The following is a 17,488-nucleotide window of genomic DNA, read 5'->3' on the forward strand; positions in this document are numbered from 1 at the left end:
TCGAACTTTGGATGAACTAAAGTCATGATGATTTCAAAACGTTGTGAGCCGTTCAATCTCATCCTAAATGGATGGATAATATTTGATGTTACAATACTCCTATAAAACAGTTAAATCACTACTAACGTGCCTCAGATATGATTATTCATCTATGATTTCACCCTTGTGAAGTCAAAGGATTCGATCTGAGTTTGAGCTAGCGCAGGGATCATTGTCAACGAGAAATAGTTAAATCATCAGGTAGAGTGCACTGGACATAGGTTAAATTAAACACTAATCTTATTTATTTGTTGATAGATTTTGTGGAGGGAAATCTTCAAATTTCTAACCTTCAGATTGACAACGTCATTCGTGCCAGCCATCCCCATCTCCGACGAACTCCAGATCTGCATGAACTTTGGCGAACTCCTGATCCCCATGAACTCCAGCGAGCTCTCCTCTTCGCCAGCGAAGTGTAAGGTTGCGGTGGCTTTCGGGCTATAGAGGGATGGCCGGGGAGGTTGCTAACTCGACAGTTGTGGTGGCTGGGAGACAAGACGCCACCCATCGTGGTGGTTGAGGACCGCCAGTTGGACGTGGCTGGTGGCAAGGGCGATGTCATGTCGGAATGGTTAGCGAGGGAGTGGATGGTAGGTGCAGATCTGCCACCAGAGATAGGGGAAGAGGGTGGCGTGAGGATGTCTCGCTGGAGACGAAGAAGGGGGAGAAGAAGAGGTCAGCGCGGGGAAGAAGGGGTGATGACGGCAGAGGAGGGAGGGGGAGGAGAGGCCAGGCGTGGAGAAGAAGGAGCGGAGGTGGTGAAGGAAGAAGGGGAGGCCGATAGTAAAAGCCATGATGCCGACGAGGTGGCAGGTGGGATGGGGATCGATCGAGGTGGCAAGTGGAGTCGGGTGCGTAGGTTGAAGACAAGGAGTATTAGAAGAGTGGTTGGATTTCAATTCGGTAACTAAAAAAATGACATATTTTGAGGTAACAAATCATTCACAGATAACTAGTATGTCCTTAAATTAAAGAGTAAATTTCTCTTTGGACCATGTATTAGTATATCTGGCGCACTTTGAACCACCTTTAACAATAAACTCTACTTCAAACCATATATTTGATGCTAATATTTCAATTTGCATTGTGTTTAAGGAATTGGCCTTTGACCATACTCACATGAGGAGTAGTTTCATCCAGCGCTATGTATTCATCTAGAAGGGTGGATTGTTGCTTTCAAACCAAGCTTTCTTCCTCTTAGTGCATTATTCGTTGATTCCTTCCCTTTTGGTCTCAAGTTGCTAGAGCCGTCTCTCCAAATCGCATAGGAAAGTATCGAGTTATAGCATCGGCGACCATCTAAAGAGTCAATATCCTACATATAATTTGACCCTCTGATTATATATTCACTAGCATTGCGAAGATATGCGTCGGACCACCGATGAGGTAGACATGGTCGGGGTGGTGCGGTGAAGCAAGTGGTGACTTGAGGAGAGGTGGCGACAAGGTAGACATGGCTGGATAGAAGCGGCCGTGCAGGCGGGAACTTGAGGTGGTGATGTCAGCAAGGAATATAAGCAGATAACAAAGCATGCGAGTAGTGACACTTGGAATCTAAAGGTCCGATATGTAGATGCGGCTCTAGTAACTTGAGATCAAATGGAAAGCATGCAATCAAGAATGGACCGAAAGGAAGGAAGTATGAATTGGAAAAAAGTCCACCCTCCCAATTAAATCTGTGAAGCTGAGGCGGATGAAACTACTCCCATATGAGCATGGTCAAAAGTCCAATCCTTAGATACAGTGCCAACTGAAAGATCTGTGTAAAATCTATAGGTCAAAGTGACACCAATTGTTAAATGTGGTTCAAAGTGCATCAAGTACGCTAATATATAGTCTAAAGTGAAATTTGCTCTAAACTAAATAAAGTAATGAACAGGTCAATGAGGCTACCGAGAACACCAATCTTATTTGATCATGCTTGTTATTGTTAGTAAGTTGAGGTAATGAATATCAGGGCAAAAAGTAAAAACGGAAGAAACATGCACGATTGCCAGAACGAAGAAAACAGCAACAAAGAGGATGGCAGGTAAAAAATGAGGATTGAAATTATAAGATTGGCTGTTATAGACCGAGCAAGCGTAAGAGTCAAAGAGTGGAAGGTCGGCCAATTTGCTGAGTTTTTCTTCTTCTGATAATGAACTTCACGGTGATATCGTAACTCATAGCAAGACAACAATATTGCGATTGATAGACTGAACATCCCAATACATGCACTGTTTGTCCAGAGGGGCAAAACAACAGAAGGCTGATTTCGTAACCTGACCACAAGACAACCGTGACGCTTTAACTCATAACAGGACAATTATTTTCTCGCTTGAACGTCACGATGTTGTTTATCAGGATTCAGGATTTAGTTTTTTAACTCCCCAAAAAAGGACTCAGACGTCAGGACAGAACTCGGAACTACAGATGAGAACAATGCACTGAAGGGGGAAAATGACGCAGTCTGAGTCTGTGCCCATTTACTGCCTGAACATGTACCAACACCCTCCAAACGTTTTAGTTTGACGAGAGATATCGTCAGGGTGGGTTACCGAAACCACCGACAGAGTTATTGTGGGGTTAATTCTACTTTGACTTTCTAGGAAATCCCAGGTCTCCAGAGGTGCAAAGAAGAATTAAATGTGGTCAAGAATGAAGTTGTTTCAAGAAGATGGTAACAAGCTATACAAGGTCAGTATCTAGATCACCATGAAGAACCCAATGCTTGAACCTATAGTCAGATATGCAGATATAGTTGCAAGTGTCCAAGGATTTAAAGGTAAATATCATATAGAACATTAAGAGAACCCATGCAAACCAATGAGCCACATTCAGGTATAATGTGTGAACAGACATTCGAATAGCTGTTTCTACCATGTTTCTTTTGCACGATAGCCAGTGCATCGGATAGCCATATCGTGGTTCATGAGTCATAGGACGAATCATGACATTTTGTTAGATGACGGTTCTCTGATGTACTAGCTAATAATAAACAGTTCGGAGAGATTTCCTAATCAGCCTGCTGAATCTACAAGACTGGACCAAACCTGAAACCAAAACGAAACGCAAAGCTCATGAGTCTGGGATGTTAATAATTGTTTCACTTCTCTAGCAAGATGAAGTATTTCCATATTTTATCCAATTAATGACAGAAACCTTGTAATGAAACGCATGAAACTAGCAGGAGGAAGTCAGGAACCAGCCTTCTGCCATTGATTCCCATAGTATAGAGTGGACAGGGTACAAGGTAAGCCAGAGCTGCAAGTCTGGCAACGAAATAAGTGATTGTTACATGGCCTTTGTATTGAAAAATAACAACATTTTTTACTGTCATTCAAAAAAGTGAAAGAAACAAATTACAGATAGTCACTTAGGAAGATTATCACAACCAGTGAAGTTCTACAGGAATTGGTTTGGATTAGGGCTAAAACCCTACCTAGATGGAATCATGCAAATTGCAAGGCGTATCAAAGAGAAAACTAGCTTCAGTTCTTTGAAACAAGCTGCTGTAATTAAAGGCGTATCAAAGAGAAAACTAGCTTATAAAGTCTACATGCTGTCAGCACTTATGCCATCATAATCTATTAGGCCAAGTCCACTTAAGTGTATCAAAAATAAACTCTGAACTAAACAACTGGCTTTTGGAACCACTGCAGCATAGAGCATGATGATGGTTAGAGATGGCTTACAAAGCTTATTAGTTATTGGTCCCCTAATTAGTTCACAATCAGCTATAAGTTAGGTTTACGCAAATATTTTAGAGCTTATCTAATAAGCCTGTTTGTTGGGTTACATGGCCCAAAAAATTAGCTTGTCATGTAATCCTTACATAAGCTAAACAGATTCAAAGAGTGTGCATAAAGTATTGTTTCTTTAGCTTTAAAGGGAATTTATCACCCCTGTTTTCATGACTATAATAGACAATCTTTATATTTACTAATTGGAGGTTCCATCTGGAACTCTACGGTGCTTCGGATGAGACGCGTTAAGAAAAAAGAGAAATAATAGAAAAATCCTGAAAAAAGCAAACCATCCAGCCATCGATTTGGTAGACTTAATCATCCTTAATCATTGGATTTAATATATCTCAAAGTACCCTTTTCTTACTTCTAAATTACCCACCTCCACCATTACATATTCATCTGTACATACCGTGACCTCAATTTCACGTTTCAAAATTAATGTCACGTATCACGTTTCAAAATTGAAATGTCACTTATCATAATTAGCATTGCAGAAACGTGACCATCCTGGACACGTAATTATATGCACTATACTATAATATCATATATGCACAAGTTTGCCGGGCTCCAAATCACAACAGAACTTAAAAGGAATTCAAAACATACACGTCAATGTCATTGTTTACGGCTGGAATATAATAAAGAAATCTGCTGGGTCTCTAAGTCCGAATTGAATAAGAAATCTACAACATTATATATGCAAGGATGACATGCTTTTTCTTTCACCAAAACAAATCTGCCAGGTATCGACAGATCCTTCTGCTAGGTGTTTTCATCTCCTACAATTTTCTTCTCCAGCGTTGGCTTCGTTCTCCATCTTCCAGTAACGTGTTGTTGTTCTGCTTTTTTTTAATCCCAGATAGCCATGCATGTAATAATTGCTGTACAGAAAAGCATCTAAATTAGTACCATGGTGATCCTTAATCATGCATATCTCTCTTTATCTTCATAACTTTATGTATTGTTTCTTGCTATTTCGGTTGACAGATTGCAATGTTGTGCAAAACCTTAAGTGAAATCAGGCCAGGGAAGGAATTATGGAAAATAACAGCAAGGATAACAAGACTATGGGATGCAATCTTGCGCAGCAGCGGTGAAATTTTAAGTATTGACATGATACTTATTGACGAAAAGGTATAAGGATTCTTCGTTATAATTGCAACTTCTTTTTAAATATTTTTAGTTTGGAAGCTAATGATGAATGACAATCCAGGGGACCATGGTGCACGGAGTTATCAATAAGGCATATATTCAAAAATTCAAAACATTGATTCAAGAAGATAATGTGTATGTCATAGCGAATGTTAGAGTCACACCAGCAGCAAAAACATATAGATCAGTGGAAAACGACAAGGTAGTGAACTTTTTGCCCACAACTACTATACAAAAGATCAAAGATACAGATGACATTCCAAAGTATAGTTTCAAGTTTTGCAACATAGATATGCTTTCTAAAAGAATTAACATCGACACTTACCTCTCAGGTATGTTATCACTGACTTTGTAACTTTATGTTAATTCTCCTATTTGATTGCCATCTAATCATTCATACTTATGTTTAAACAGATGTTATAGGAATTGCAGCATACATCGGACTAGTTGAAGAAACCAGGACACAGTTTGGAGTATCAAAAATCCGTGATATTGTGCTTCTAATCGAGTAAGTTAGAAAAAGAAAAAATGTGAAAGTCAATTACCAAATCATTATACGTTTATTGCAGATCATGATATTGTGCTACTAATCCACTACGTGTAGCGAATCTGTACAACTATATGTTCCTCAAAATCATTTTTTAAAGATATTAGAATACTTGATGTTTCATACTGATTTATCTGCTCATTTTGCAGTGATCAAGAAGTTAAAGTTAGATTGTGGAATGATAAAGTAGAGCAAGTCGATGTTAAGTCGAAAACTCATGTCATCATAATAACATCTACAACTGTGAAGAAATTTGGCAGTATGTCTTCATTGAATCAATCATTTTTGTATATCATATGTAGTGTCTTATATATAAATAACCCCTGGAGAATAAAATAAATGAGATATTCGCAGGATATTCTTTATCATCAACCAGCGCAACACAAGTTTTTGTAGATTTACCTATTGCTGAAGCTATCGATATACAAAATAGGTAAAATAAAATGTCATATTGTTACTTCTATTTTAATCTATGAAGCATGCACTCTAATATGATAGATATTATTTTTTTATACAAATAGCATTTGTTCAAATGAAAATATTATCAAAGATATACATGATGAGGGCCATCTAAAAGGGACATTAGAGGAGCAAATGCAACACAATAGAAGAACTTTGGAAGAATTAAATTTGATTTTGTTTGACTCATCAAATCAGGTATGATATTGTTTGATCATTATGTAATATATTGTTTAAGTTCAGTTACATGATTTTAATGACATATTTCTATTTATAGGAAAGGATATTCACCGTTGAAGCAACAATTAATGTGGTTAATATTAAATTTGGCTGGTACTACATATCATGTAGTGATGATAACTGCAAGAAGCAACTTGACAAGAATGGTGATCACTATTTTTGCAAAAAGTGTGATAAGAAAGCTCAGCCTAAAGCAAGGTAAATAATTTAGTAATTTACAATGTTACTATGCTATTTCTATTAGGAAAGTAAATTTTAATCACAATGTTTGTACGTTGCAGGTACAAAATTAAGCTTGAAATAAGTGATTCAACAGCGAACGCAACTTACGTACTTTTCGACAAGGAAGCTCAAATGCTAATTAGTGAATCAGCGGATTTTATGATTGCTTCAGTCAATCATGACAATAAGGAGGTGCCAAAATCTCTACAGAAAATATATGGAGAAACACTAATTTTTCAGTTCAGATTGACTGAGTACAACTTCACAAGTTGCAGACTAGACTATACCGTCTCAAGAATATTTATTCCAAATGAAAAAGGAAATTCAACAATTGAGATTAAAAGCATCAAAGAGGTAACTCTTCCTGAGTATTTAATGTGAATTGGTCATTTAATTTTTCTAAAACACTACCACAAATTTAGAAAGTTTAGCTAACAATATTGTGAAAAATATGAAGGTAACATTTCAAGTTTCCTCATATATTAGCTCATTAACAAATTGTGTAGACTACCTTTCAAGTTTCCTCATATATTAGCCCCTAATTTTTCTGTTGCCTTTTGTAGAGTACCTTGAGAAAAAATCCAAAAGGTGCTCTCGAAAAACAAGTGCCTCATGAAACTGAAATCATAAATATACCGGATGATGTTGATAATGAAGAACACAAAGGGAAACAGAGAAGTAAAAGGATAGGAAGAAGGCATAAACATGTTCAACTTGAAGATGGCGAAGTTTCTGAAAGCCAAAACAATAGTACAAAATTGCAAAGAAAGAGAAAGTCTATTGTACAAAGAAAACAGGAAAATCCAAACAAAAAGGTGCTTGAACTGTTATGCAGACAAAGCCATTGTAAGGCTCGGCATATTTAAATTACCTATTTTTCTTTGCAGGTAGACATCACAAATTATTCACTTAGCAAAATGGAATCAACCTCGATGGCGCATGTGAAAGAAGAGCCAGAAGATAGCGATGTTAGTAGCATGGATAAAAGTAAATGTGAAGAAAACAGATCTTCGTTAAGCAAACTTCAATGTGGCAAGCAAACAAGACGGAGATATATGGCAATAGAAGATGACTCAGATGAAATCTACACAGAAACACCTGAAAATGAAGGCTTGGAGATTGACAGCAATTACGCCAAACAATTAGCTGCTCTAGAAAAGAACATAAGGATTGGAGAAAGATTGGCTAAAAAGATTGATGGCAAAAAGAGCAAAAATATTGATGCTAAATGCAAGAAGACTGTTGATCACCTAAAAAATAAAGCAAATCAGGGAAGGCCTAAGAGAACAAAGAGAGTTAACCAAAAGTATACAGACATCTTTTAAATTACCCCGATCTACTATGTTCTACAATATGTGACACATTTTGTCAATAACAGTGGATATTCAAGTTTCTTACATATTTTTTTTACACAATAGCTCAGTATGTATTCAGTAATTGCAATAATAGTATAATGGTTATTTGCTCATACAAGTCAATAAACACTAAAATTCCACGAAATCCACCTTCATTACTATTAAATCAGATAGAACAGGAGGCAAATGTGAACCACATACAAATCAACTATACATTGTGAATAAATACGCGATTTGAGATGGGTTAGGGAGAGTGAACTTACGGCCAAACCGAAGAAGCTCGAAAAGTGCCTGGACCCGCCGGACGTTGTCCTCAGTGAGGTCGAGAGACGCGAAGATTGCCTTCACAGAGCGAGCCCGACGTCGGCAGCACACAACTTTCTGGCCTCCACAAATTACCCGAGTCCTGGACGTTTGCCCTCCTCGAAACGAATCGCATTGCATGGTGTTCCCGCACTGCTTCTCGCTTTCCAGTCTTCCACGACGTTGTTTGCAGTCATCAAAATTTACTTACCATCTTGGATACGTAACCGAGTTCAACAACAACTAACAAAAACTAATTATATGCACTACTATATTATCATATATAGACAAGTTTGCCAAACTTATTTTGCCAAAAGTACTATGGTAAATATTGCTGGCCTCCAAATCAAATATAAAAGGAATCCAAAACGGACACGTCAATGCCATTATATTTACGGCTGGGGTACAATACAAAAATCTGCCAGGTCTCGAAGTCATGTCCGAATTGAATAAGATAAGAAAGCTACAACGTTATATATGCAAGGGCAACAGGCTTCTTCCACCAAAACAAATCTGGCAGACCATATCTAATTCATATTCTATGCGCAGGCTTCCTCTGTGTGCCACAAGGAAGCAAGGTCTCGCCAGATTCTTCTATGTTGACGAATCCATCTTCCAGATTACCAATGTCCAATCCTAACAAGTGTCATTGCATTATATTAGGTTGAACACCCACATATTTTCATCATCAAGCACAAAGCCTTCAGATTCAATCATCAGGTTTTCATCAACAGTATTCAGATTCAAGTTGGTGGTATAAAAAGGTAAGAACATTGAGATGGAATATCTTTATTTCATCATACTTATATTCTTCTATATCTATAATCCAATATTTTAAAATACTTCCTCACAGATTGCATCAGGTTCTTCTGCTACATATTTCCATTCGTCATTCATCATTTTCATTATTCAGCACAAAGTCTACATATTCAATCAACAGGTTCTCATTGACACTTTTTAGATCGAAATCGGTGGAATAAAAAGGTAAGTACATTGAGGTGGAATATCTTTATTTCATCATACTTATATTCTTCTATATCTATAATCCATAATTTTAAAGTACTTCCTCACAGATCGCATCACGCCCTAAATTATCGATCGAAACAACATGCTACATCAACCATTCAGTACTAGAGACAATCGATTAAAGAGGAAAAATATTTTGATACAGAAAAGAAACAAGGTATCAACTTGGCTATACTATTTCAATTTAACATCTAAACTTTCAGATTATTTACAACATAATTTAACAACTTTTCAGGCTACAGTAAATCAAGTCAACGAAAGGTAAACTCTTTCAAATAAATTTAGCATCTAAACTGACCTTTCTGGCATGACTAATCAATAAATGCATTCCAGGAACGTTGAAGATGATCTATAGAAGCATGGACCTGAAAAGGCTCGGATGAAGAGGAAACAAATAATAAACAAAAGGAGGAATAACAAATGTTCAAAACTATATTACAATGATGTTTATATGAAACAAAATATCCCACATAATAACAGTGAAAGGTACTAGCTCACAGTTAATTTACTATATTACTACTACACAACTGTAAATTACCTTTAATACAAGATGTTGTAGGCCATCAACTGAAATATATACATCAGCATATGTCGTATCTGTATCACCAAGCAACAAGGTAATGACGCAACACTTTATTTTTACCAGTTTTCACAATACTTTGCAAAATAAGTTGGCACTGTATCTTCCTTTCAGGATGTAATCAATGATCACAATATAGAGCAACATCAGGGGAAAATAGATCAAGAGAAAAAAAAGGTAGTCAACAGATCGACTTCATGGCCTATCCAATCATATAATTATACTATTAACAATTATCTTCTCAAACATTTGTTCTTTTGCAATGATACAAGGTATCAGTTGAAAAAAACATCAAAGAGGAAACAACTACTCGATGAAAAAGAGAGTAACAAACGTGCAAGGTCGAATAGCATGCAAAATGGCAATACACAATCTGCTTCAAGGTACCAGCTTGATTTCCAAATAATTAATTTATCATACTACTACTATACAATCATCATTTACCTTTAATCGAAAATGTTGCAGGACATTGACTGAAAAAACAACATCCAGGAGTCCCATAGTTGTTCCACCAATCAAAAGGGTACCATGCAACACTTCTATTTTGTATCAGTTCCTAGAATGTTATAAAAAATATGTTAACACTATATTTTTCAGAATGTATCTAATGATCAGAATACAGAGCCGTATCAAGGAACACAAGATGAAGAGAAAGAAAGGTAGACAATTAGATAACACCATGGCCTACTCAATCATAGAGTACTATTGAATAACAACTAACATACAAATATTCTTTTTTGCAGTGATACAAAATATCAATCGATAAAAAACCCGTCAAAGAGGAAACAACCACTGTCTCAGCAATCAATGTATTTATCGAATAGCAAAGATAATGATAAAATCAGATCTACTTCGAAAGCAACAAATGACTCACAGTCTCAACAGGAACCAAATTTATGCAACCAATTATCTAATCTTGATTTTACTACCAGAGAAATGAGCAAATCATGTAGAGAAAAAATACGAAAGTTACGAGCCATAAAAAGGGGAAAAGCTCCACGTCCTCCTCCAACTGAAGCTTCAAATTTTGGAAAACCCACTTGCATATGCCCAAATTGTGGAGCTATAATGTGGCATCAAGAAAGAAACAAGCATAATAGGAATAAATCAAGACCAATGTTTGGACTCTGCTGTAAACAAGGGAAGGTGAAGCTGCCACCTCTGAAAAAGCCTCCAGCATATCTTGAGCAACTACTTCGTTATGAAGAAAGAGGAGAATCATCGAACTACAGACAAAACATCAGAACCTACAATTCAATGTTCGCATTCACTTCAATGGGTGGCCGCATCGATCATGAGATAAATAGACAAGGTGGTGGACCTTATGTTTTTCGGCTCAACGGTCAAAATTATCATCGAATAGGCACATTGCTTCCGAAAAAAGGTGATAATCCAAAATTCGCCTAGCTGTACATTTATGATACAGAAAATGAGGTGAAAAACAGATTGCGTGCATCTAGCTCGAAAACAAACAATCAAGAATTAGATGAAAATATTGTGTCCAAATTGTTGGAGATGCTTGATGAGAATAATGTTTTGGTCAGAACATTTCGCATGGCAAGGGACAGATTCAGAGAATCAGATTTCAAAAATGTTAAAATACGACTACTGAGTGAAAGATCGAGAGATGGAAGAAAATATAACCTACCAACTGCCTCTGAAATTGCAGCACTCATTTTGGGAGATCAAAGTGATGAAGCTTCAGAACGGGATATAATAGTGGAAGACAAGGATAAACATTTACAAAGAATTTCCGAACTGCACCCGAATTTTATGTTTATGCAATACCCTTTGCTATTTCCGTATGGGGAGGACGGATTTAGACCTGAAATACCATATGAAGAAATAGAGGGCCATGAAGGCGAGAGGAAGCATGTCACCATGATGGAATATTATGCATATCGCATACAACAACGTTTGAATCAGTCGACTGTGCTGCTAATGAGTGGTCGACTGTTCCTCCAATTCATAGTAGATGCAGCAGCATGCATTGAACAGTGGAGACTCAATTGGTACAGGATGCATCAAGGCACGCTAAGGACGGAATTGTATAGTGGACTGCAAGATGCACTTGACAATGGTGACATAAGAACTGATCAGGTAGGTAAAAGAATAATACTGCCTTCATCATGTACAGGAAGTCCAAGAAATAAGCAACAGTATTACCAAGATGCTATAGCAATATGTCGTTGGGCTGGATATACAGACCTCTTTCTCACTTTCACATGTAACCCAAAGTGGCCCGAAATACAGGCCATGCTGGACTACATACCAGGTCAAAAGCCAGAAGACTGTCCCGACATTTGCAATAGAGTATTCCTTATAAAGTTGCATGAACTAATAACTGAGGACATCAAGAAAAACAAGTGCTTTGGCCGCACAATAGAAGGTATGTTTACCAAACCATCTTTAGCATTTTTACACTTCATTTATGACCATGTTAATTATTTGACCCCTATCAAATTATATGTGCCTCCCAGTATTAAATATAATATTACAAAATTTTCTTTTGTAGTTATCTATACAATTGAGTTTCAGAAAAGAGGACTTCCTCATGCACACATATTGGTCTTCCTAGACCCAAAAGACAGGGACCCCAACCCTTCTAATATTGATAGCATCATATCAGCAGAGATCCCAGACAACGATGAGGATCCGGAAGGTAATATAGCTGTTCAAAAATTCATGATGCATGGACCATGTGGAGAGGCAAATCATAAATCACCATGCATGATTGATGGTAAATGCTCAAAACATTTCCCCAAGATGTTCTGTCAAGAGACAACAGTAGATGAGGAAGGACATCCAATATACAGAAGAAGAGATGATGGGAGAACTATAGAAATAGATAGAGTAAGACTGGACAACCGGTATGTCGTTCCATACAATAGAGATCTTATAGTCAAGTACCAAGCACACATAAACGTTGAGTGGTGCAATAAATCAAGGTCCATAAAATACCTATTCAAATACATACACAAAGGAGATGATAGAACTACTGCAAAGCTGACTGCTACAGATAAGAATGATGAAATACAAATGTACCTTGATGCACGGTACTTATTAGCAGGAGAAGCATCATGGCGTATATTTGGATTTGAACTTCAACACAGAGAGCCATCTGTCTAGAGATTACAATTCCACCTTGAAAATGAACAGGTAGTCGTGTTTCCTGACTCCACTGATCTTGAGAAGATTGTACATCGCCCTGGCATAGAAAACTCAATTTTCACAGAGTGGATGACAGCTAATCGATTGCATGAAGACGCACGCGAACTAACATATGCAGAATTTCCAACAAAGTGGACCTGGCACTCAAAGGAAAAGGAATGGAAACCAAGACGTGGAGGAAAAAGATCAATAGGAAGGATCTATTACGCCAATCCAGCAAGTGGTGAAAGGTACTACATGAGAATACTGCTAAACATTATCAAAGGATGCAAATCATTCAAAGACATCAGAACAGTGAATGGTGTTATCCACCCAACTTACAAATCAGCGTGTTACGCACTTGGTTTGCTAGATGATGACAACGAATGGGACGACTGCATCAAAGAGGCATCATATTGGGCTTCTGCAGCACAAATGCGCCAACTTTTATGCACGATACTACTGTTCTGTGAGGTCACACACCCAGATAAATTGTGGGAATCAAATTGGGAACTACTCTCTGAGGACATCCAAAGGCGTCAAAGGAGAATACTAAATTTTGAAACGCTACAGCTACAGCCAGATCAAATAAGGAATCTTATGCTAATAGAGATCGAGGATTTGCTAAGGAAAGGCGGAAAATCTTTAAAGGAGTTTAAAGGAATGCCATTATCAGACAACACTGTCATGCAGGGCCTAAGAAATAGGTTGAGAAATGAGCTAAACTATGACAGATGTGCTCTAGGAAAAGAGAGCATGGAACTGCTCAGTAAATTGAATCTTGATCAAAGAAAGGCATTTGATGCAATAACACAATCAGTAAATAATAACCTTGGCAAACTTATATTTGTAAATGGATATGTTGGAACAGGGAAAACATTTCTTTGGAAGGCTATCACAACATCGCTGAGATCTGAAGGAAAGATAGTTTTAGCCGTGGCCTCCAGTGGAATAGCAGCACTTCTTTTACCAGGAGGAAGAACAGCACATTCAAGGTTTCACATCCCACTGAACATCAACAATGAGTCGACATGCGATATCAAGCAGGGATCATTTCTTGCAGAACTATTAAACAAGGCATCTCTTATATTATGGGATGAGGCCCCTATGACAAACAAATACTGCTTCGAGGCACTAGACAAAAGCTTGAGAGATATTCTGAGAAATACAAATAGGAATAGCCAAGACAAACCATTTGGTGGGATGACAGTAGTAATGGGAGGTGATTTCAGACAAACATTGCCAGTCATACCTAAAGGACGCAGGTCTCATATTGTTGATGCATCCTTAAAGCGTTCATACCTATGGAGGCACTTCGAAGAAATTAAGCTCACGCAAAATATGCGCATCACTGCACTTACAGATTCTCCAGAAGAAAAAAAGATGACCCAGGAATTTGCAGAATGGATACTTAGCATTGGGGATGGATTAGCAGGAAACAAAGAGGACGAGGCATGGATAAAAATCCCTGAAGACTTGATTTTGCAAAAAAGTAGCAAATGAAATAGAGACAATTGTAAACAGCACCTACACAGACCTGTATAGGAACTACAAAAACAGAACATACCTAGAAGAAAGGGCCATCCTATGCCCAAGAAATGAAATGGTGGATGAGATAAACTCTTACATAATGAGTCAAATACCTGGTGAAGAAACAATATATCTAAGCTCAGATACAATTTGCAAAGCTATGTCAAACAACGAACTGAAGATCAGTTGTATCCGACAGAGTTCCTCAACAGCTTGAAATTCCCCGGAACACCAAATCATGAGCTGCGATTGAAAATTGGTCTACCAATAATGATGTTGAGAAATATCAATCAAGGTGCTGGCCTATGCAACGGCACAAGGTTGACTATAACACAATTAGGGAAGTGGTTCATCGAAGCACAAATCATAACCGGTACCAACATTGGAAATAAGGTGTACATTCCACGAATCATCATGTCACCAAACGAATCAAAGTGGCCATTTGTGTTGAAAAGAAGGCAATACCCTATATCCGTGTGCTTCGCAATGACAATAAACAAGAGTCAGGGGCAATCACTAAAGAATGTTGGACTATTTTTACCTAAGCAAGTTTTCACACACGGACAACTATATGTTGCTGTATCACGTGTCACAAGCAAACAAGGACTGAAGATTCTGATCTCAGATGAAGAGACACCCGACAAAAATGTCGCAAAAAATATTGTGTTCAAAGAAATCCTTTAGTACATTATGTACATCCTTCACATTGCAAAATACTTTGGTATTTTAGACGTAGTATTTGATAAATTATTATACAGATTAAAATATATATATATATATATATATACACACACACACACACACTAACTTACAGTCCCTGCCTTCATATAATAACACAAACTGAACAGAGTATTCATGGCAGGAACGACATAGAGAACGCAAGATCAAGACATATGTTACCTGTAAATCCATCTGTTAATAAGTCAAATGCAAAACTCTCCATATAGTAATCCCATTTTCAAAGGGACGTGATATCTGACCTCAATGCCGATCCCCTCGCTTCTCCTTCCTCTCCGACGAACTACAGCAGCTACAGCCATCTCCCACGCCTAAAAGCAAAAGCTATTTCTCACATATACAATTGCTCAAATCCATAGACTGATGTGCTACAAGTGGAGCATGGATTTAGGGATCTAAGCTACAAATAGAGAATGGATTTGGGGATTATGACATGAAACATCAGAAATTATTACTGACTAACAACAATTGAGCAGAGATTTAGAGCTGTACCTAGAGAGAACGCAAGGCTTGCCGAGCGTGTAGAAGCAGAATCGACTGATGGCTACCGCCAGAGTCAAGGGGCAACCATTGTTGGTGGAGTCGAGCGGCGGCCAACGGAATCAATTAGTACCCGTCGGCGGAGTCGAGGGGAGAATCAACCATATAGTAATACCATTTTCAAAGGGACGTGAAATCCAACCTCAGTGTCGATCCCCTCGCTTCTCCTTCCTCTCCGACGGACTGCAGCATCTACAGCCATCTCCCACGCCTAAAAGCAAAAGCTATTGCTCACATATAAGATTGCTCAAATTCATAGACTGATGTGCTACAAGTGGAGCATGGATTTAGGACTCTAAGCTACAGATAGAGCATGAATTTGGGGATTATAACATGATTTAGGGTTGTATCGGGAGAGGACGCAAGGCTCGCCGAGCGCTAACGATCGGCGAAGTCGAGGTGCTGTGGAGGCCGTAGCAGCGTATGGGAATGTCGACAAGCAACGGCGTCGCTGCAGCCACGAATCCGGTGCGATGAGAAGGCTCAACAGCATACGGTAGCGGCGGAGTCGGTAGACCTCTCGATGAACTGATTTGGGGCTGCCTGGATACATTGCTTCTCAATATTATATTCCATTTTAAAATTAATATAGGACTATCAAGCAGTACTTCATAAAATATGTGCTGCAAAGTTATAAGGCTCCCTATTCTTTGGTTGACATCTGTCCAAAACTCCCTCAGTTAGACCGACTCCAACGGACTCGGTATCGGCTCGGCATTTGCCTGTTGCGGGCGATTTGCGGCTGGAGGGCGCCCGCAAGCGACTCCAACGGAGTCGATATCGTGTGCGACAGGGATGCGGGGTGGGGAACCCGTTCGGCAAACGCAGATGTCGCTGGAGGCCGCATTTGGGCGAGCGGATAGGAGAGGGGGTCCCTGCTCCCGCGAAGCTGCGGAAGGGGATCTGGCGAGGCGCCGCGGCGGTGAGGACGGCGGGGGGGGGGGGGACTCGGGCGGAAGCGCGGAAGGTCGGGGCCCTCGGCGGCGGTCCCTGTGGAGGAGGAGAGGAGGGGAAGCAGATCCAGCGGAGGCATTTCGTTCGTCCCCGCCGTCCGCGGGCTCGGCGACGGCACCAAGGACGACGTCGGCAGCAACGTAAGTTCTCCCACCGCTACTTCCAGTCCTTGCGGTGGCCGCCGGGGGGGGGACCGTGGTGGTTTTGTCGGCGCTAGGGATTGGGTTCTCCACGGCGTGTACAACCAATTTGTTGGAGTGCATTTGGTAGGAAGTAGCACACCGGGAAAGTGGGGTGTGGCTTGCAAATCGTCGTCCTTGGTTCGGTTGTGGCTGTGGCTCGCTCGTAGATGCAAAGCTTGTAGCAGGGACGGCGGTTCCTTGTGGCCAGAGGTGGCCATGGTCCCCCTTAGCACATAGTCATCTTCGGCCGCAAGCATAGGTTAATGGAAAAGTATTTTTGATCCTTTTTACCGAGGAGTTTGTTGTGGTAATACTTGTTTCTGAATCTCCCAGTATCAAACGAAAAGAAAATTGCATTTGGGCTGCGGATCTGAGATCAGGGAGTGATGTGCTCTCCTATCCTAGCTGGTGTGACTAGTGTTGCTTTGTTTGAGCTCGGATCCAGTTAGTACTGATCTGTTGTTGTGCACATGTTATGTTTTTGTGAGTCAAATTAGTAATGGTCGATTAGTAATGATCAAAAAGAATGATTGATTCATCTGCGGCTGGCCACAGAATGACATAGGTTCTATACGTATATGCATCGACAATCTGATTGAACCATTCCCAGATGCTTTGTGTGACTGACTGAGGTCTCTGCCTTTCCAGTATCATATGCAGGCGCACACTGAAACTAATATATACACTGTCTTTCTTATATATACACACAGCTAATTGTTTCCTAGGATTATGTTCTGCAAAAT

General features: G+C 39.2%; 2 protein-coding genes and 1 long non-coding RNA gene across 3 annotated transcripts; 2 read left to right on the top strand and 1 right to left on the bottom strand.

Moving 5' to 3' along the window:
- Window positions 1-737: 737 nt before the first annotated feature.
- LOC133918045 (uncharacterized) lies at window positions 738-5,495 on the top strand. The gene is made up of 5 exons (XM_062361815.1): window positions 738-890; window positions 4,755-4,901; window positions 4,981-5,251; window positions 5,334-5,427; window positions 5,489-5,495. Exons 1-5 carry the CDS (start codon window positions 738-740, stop codon window positions 5,493-5,495), a joined length of 672 nt encoding a protein of 223 aa, XP_062217799.1.
- Window positions 5,496-5,748: 253 nt separating this feature from the next.
- On the top strand, window positions 5,749-7,712 carry LOC133918046 (uncharacterized). Its single transcript, XM_062361816.1, has 5 exons — window positions 5,749-6,123; window positions 6,203-6,363; window positions 6,447-6,741; window positions 6,951-7,202; window positions 7,275-7,712. Exons 1-5 carry the CDS (start codon window positions 6,061-6,063, stop codon window positions 7,710-7,712), a joined length of 1,209 nt encoding a protein of 402 aa, XP_062217800.1. The 5' UTR covers window positions 5,749-6,060.
- A 2,527-nt stretch (window positions 7,713-10,239) lies between these two features.
- LOC133919559 (uncharacterized) lies at window positions 10,240-16,247 on the bottom strand. Its single transcript, XR_009909934.1, has 4 exons — window positions 15,562-16,247; window positions 15,232-15,469; window positions 12,697-12,859; window positions 10,240-12,422 (listed from the first exon to the last, which is right to left on the bottom strand). It is a non-coding gene; the product is annotated as an uncharacterized LOC133919559 (long non-coding RNA).
- Between the last annotated feature and the right edge of the window lie 1,241 nt (window positions 16,248-17,488).

This window comes from Phragmites australis, chromosome 5, assembly GCF_958298935.1.
Source record: "Phragmites australis chromosome 5, lpPhrAust1.1, whole genome shotgun sequence".
Classification (NCBI taxonomy): domain Eukaryota; kingdom Viridiplantae; phylum Streptophyta; class Magnoliopsida; order Poales; family Poaceae; genus Phragmites; species Phragmites australis.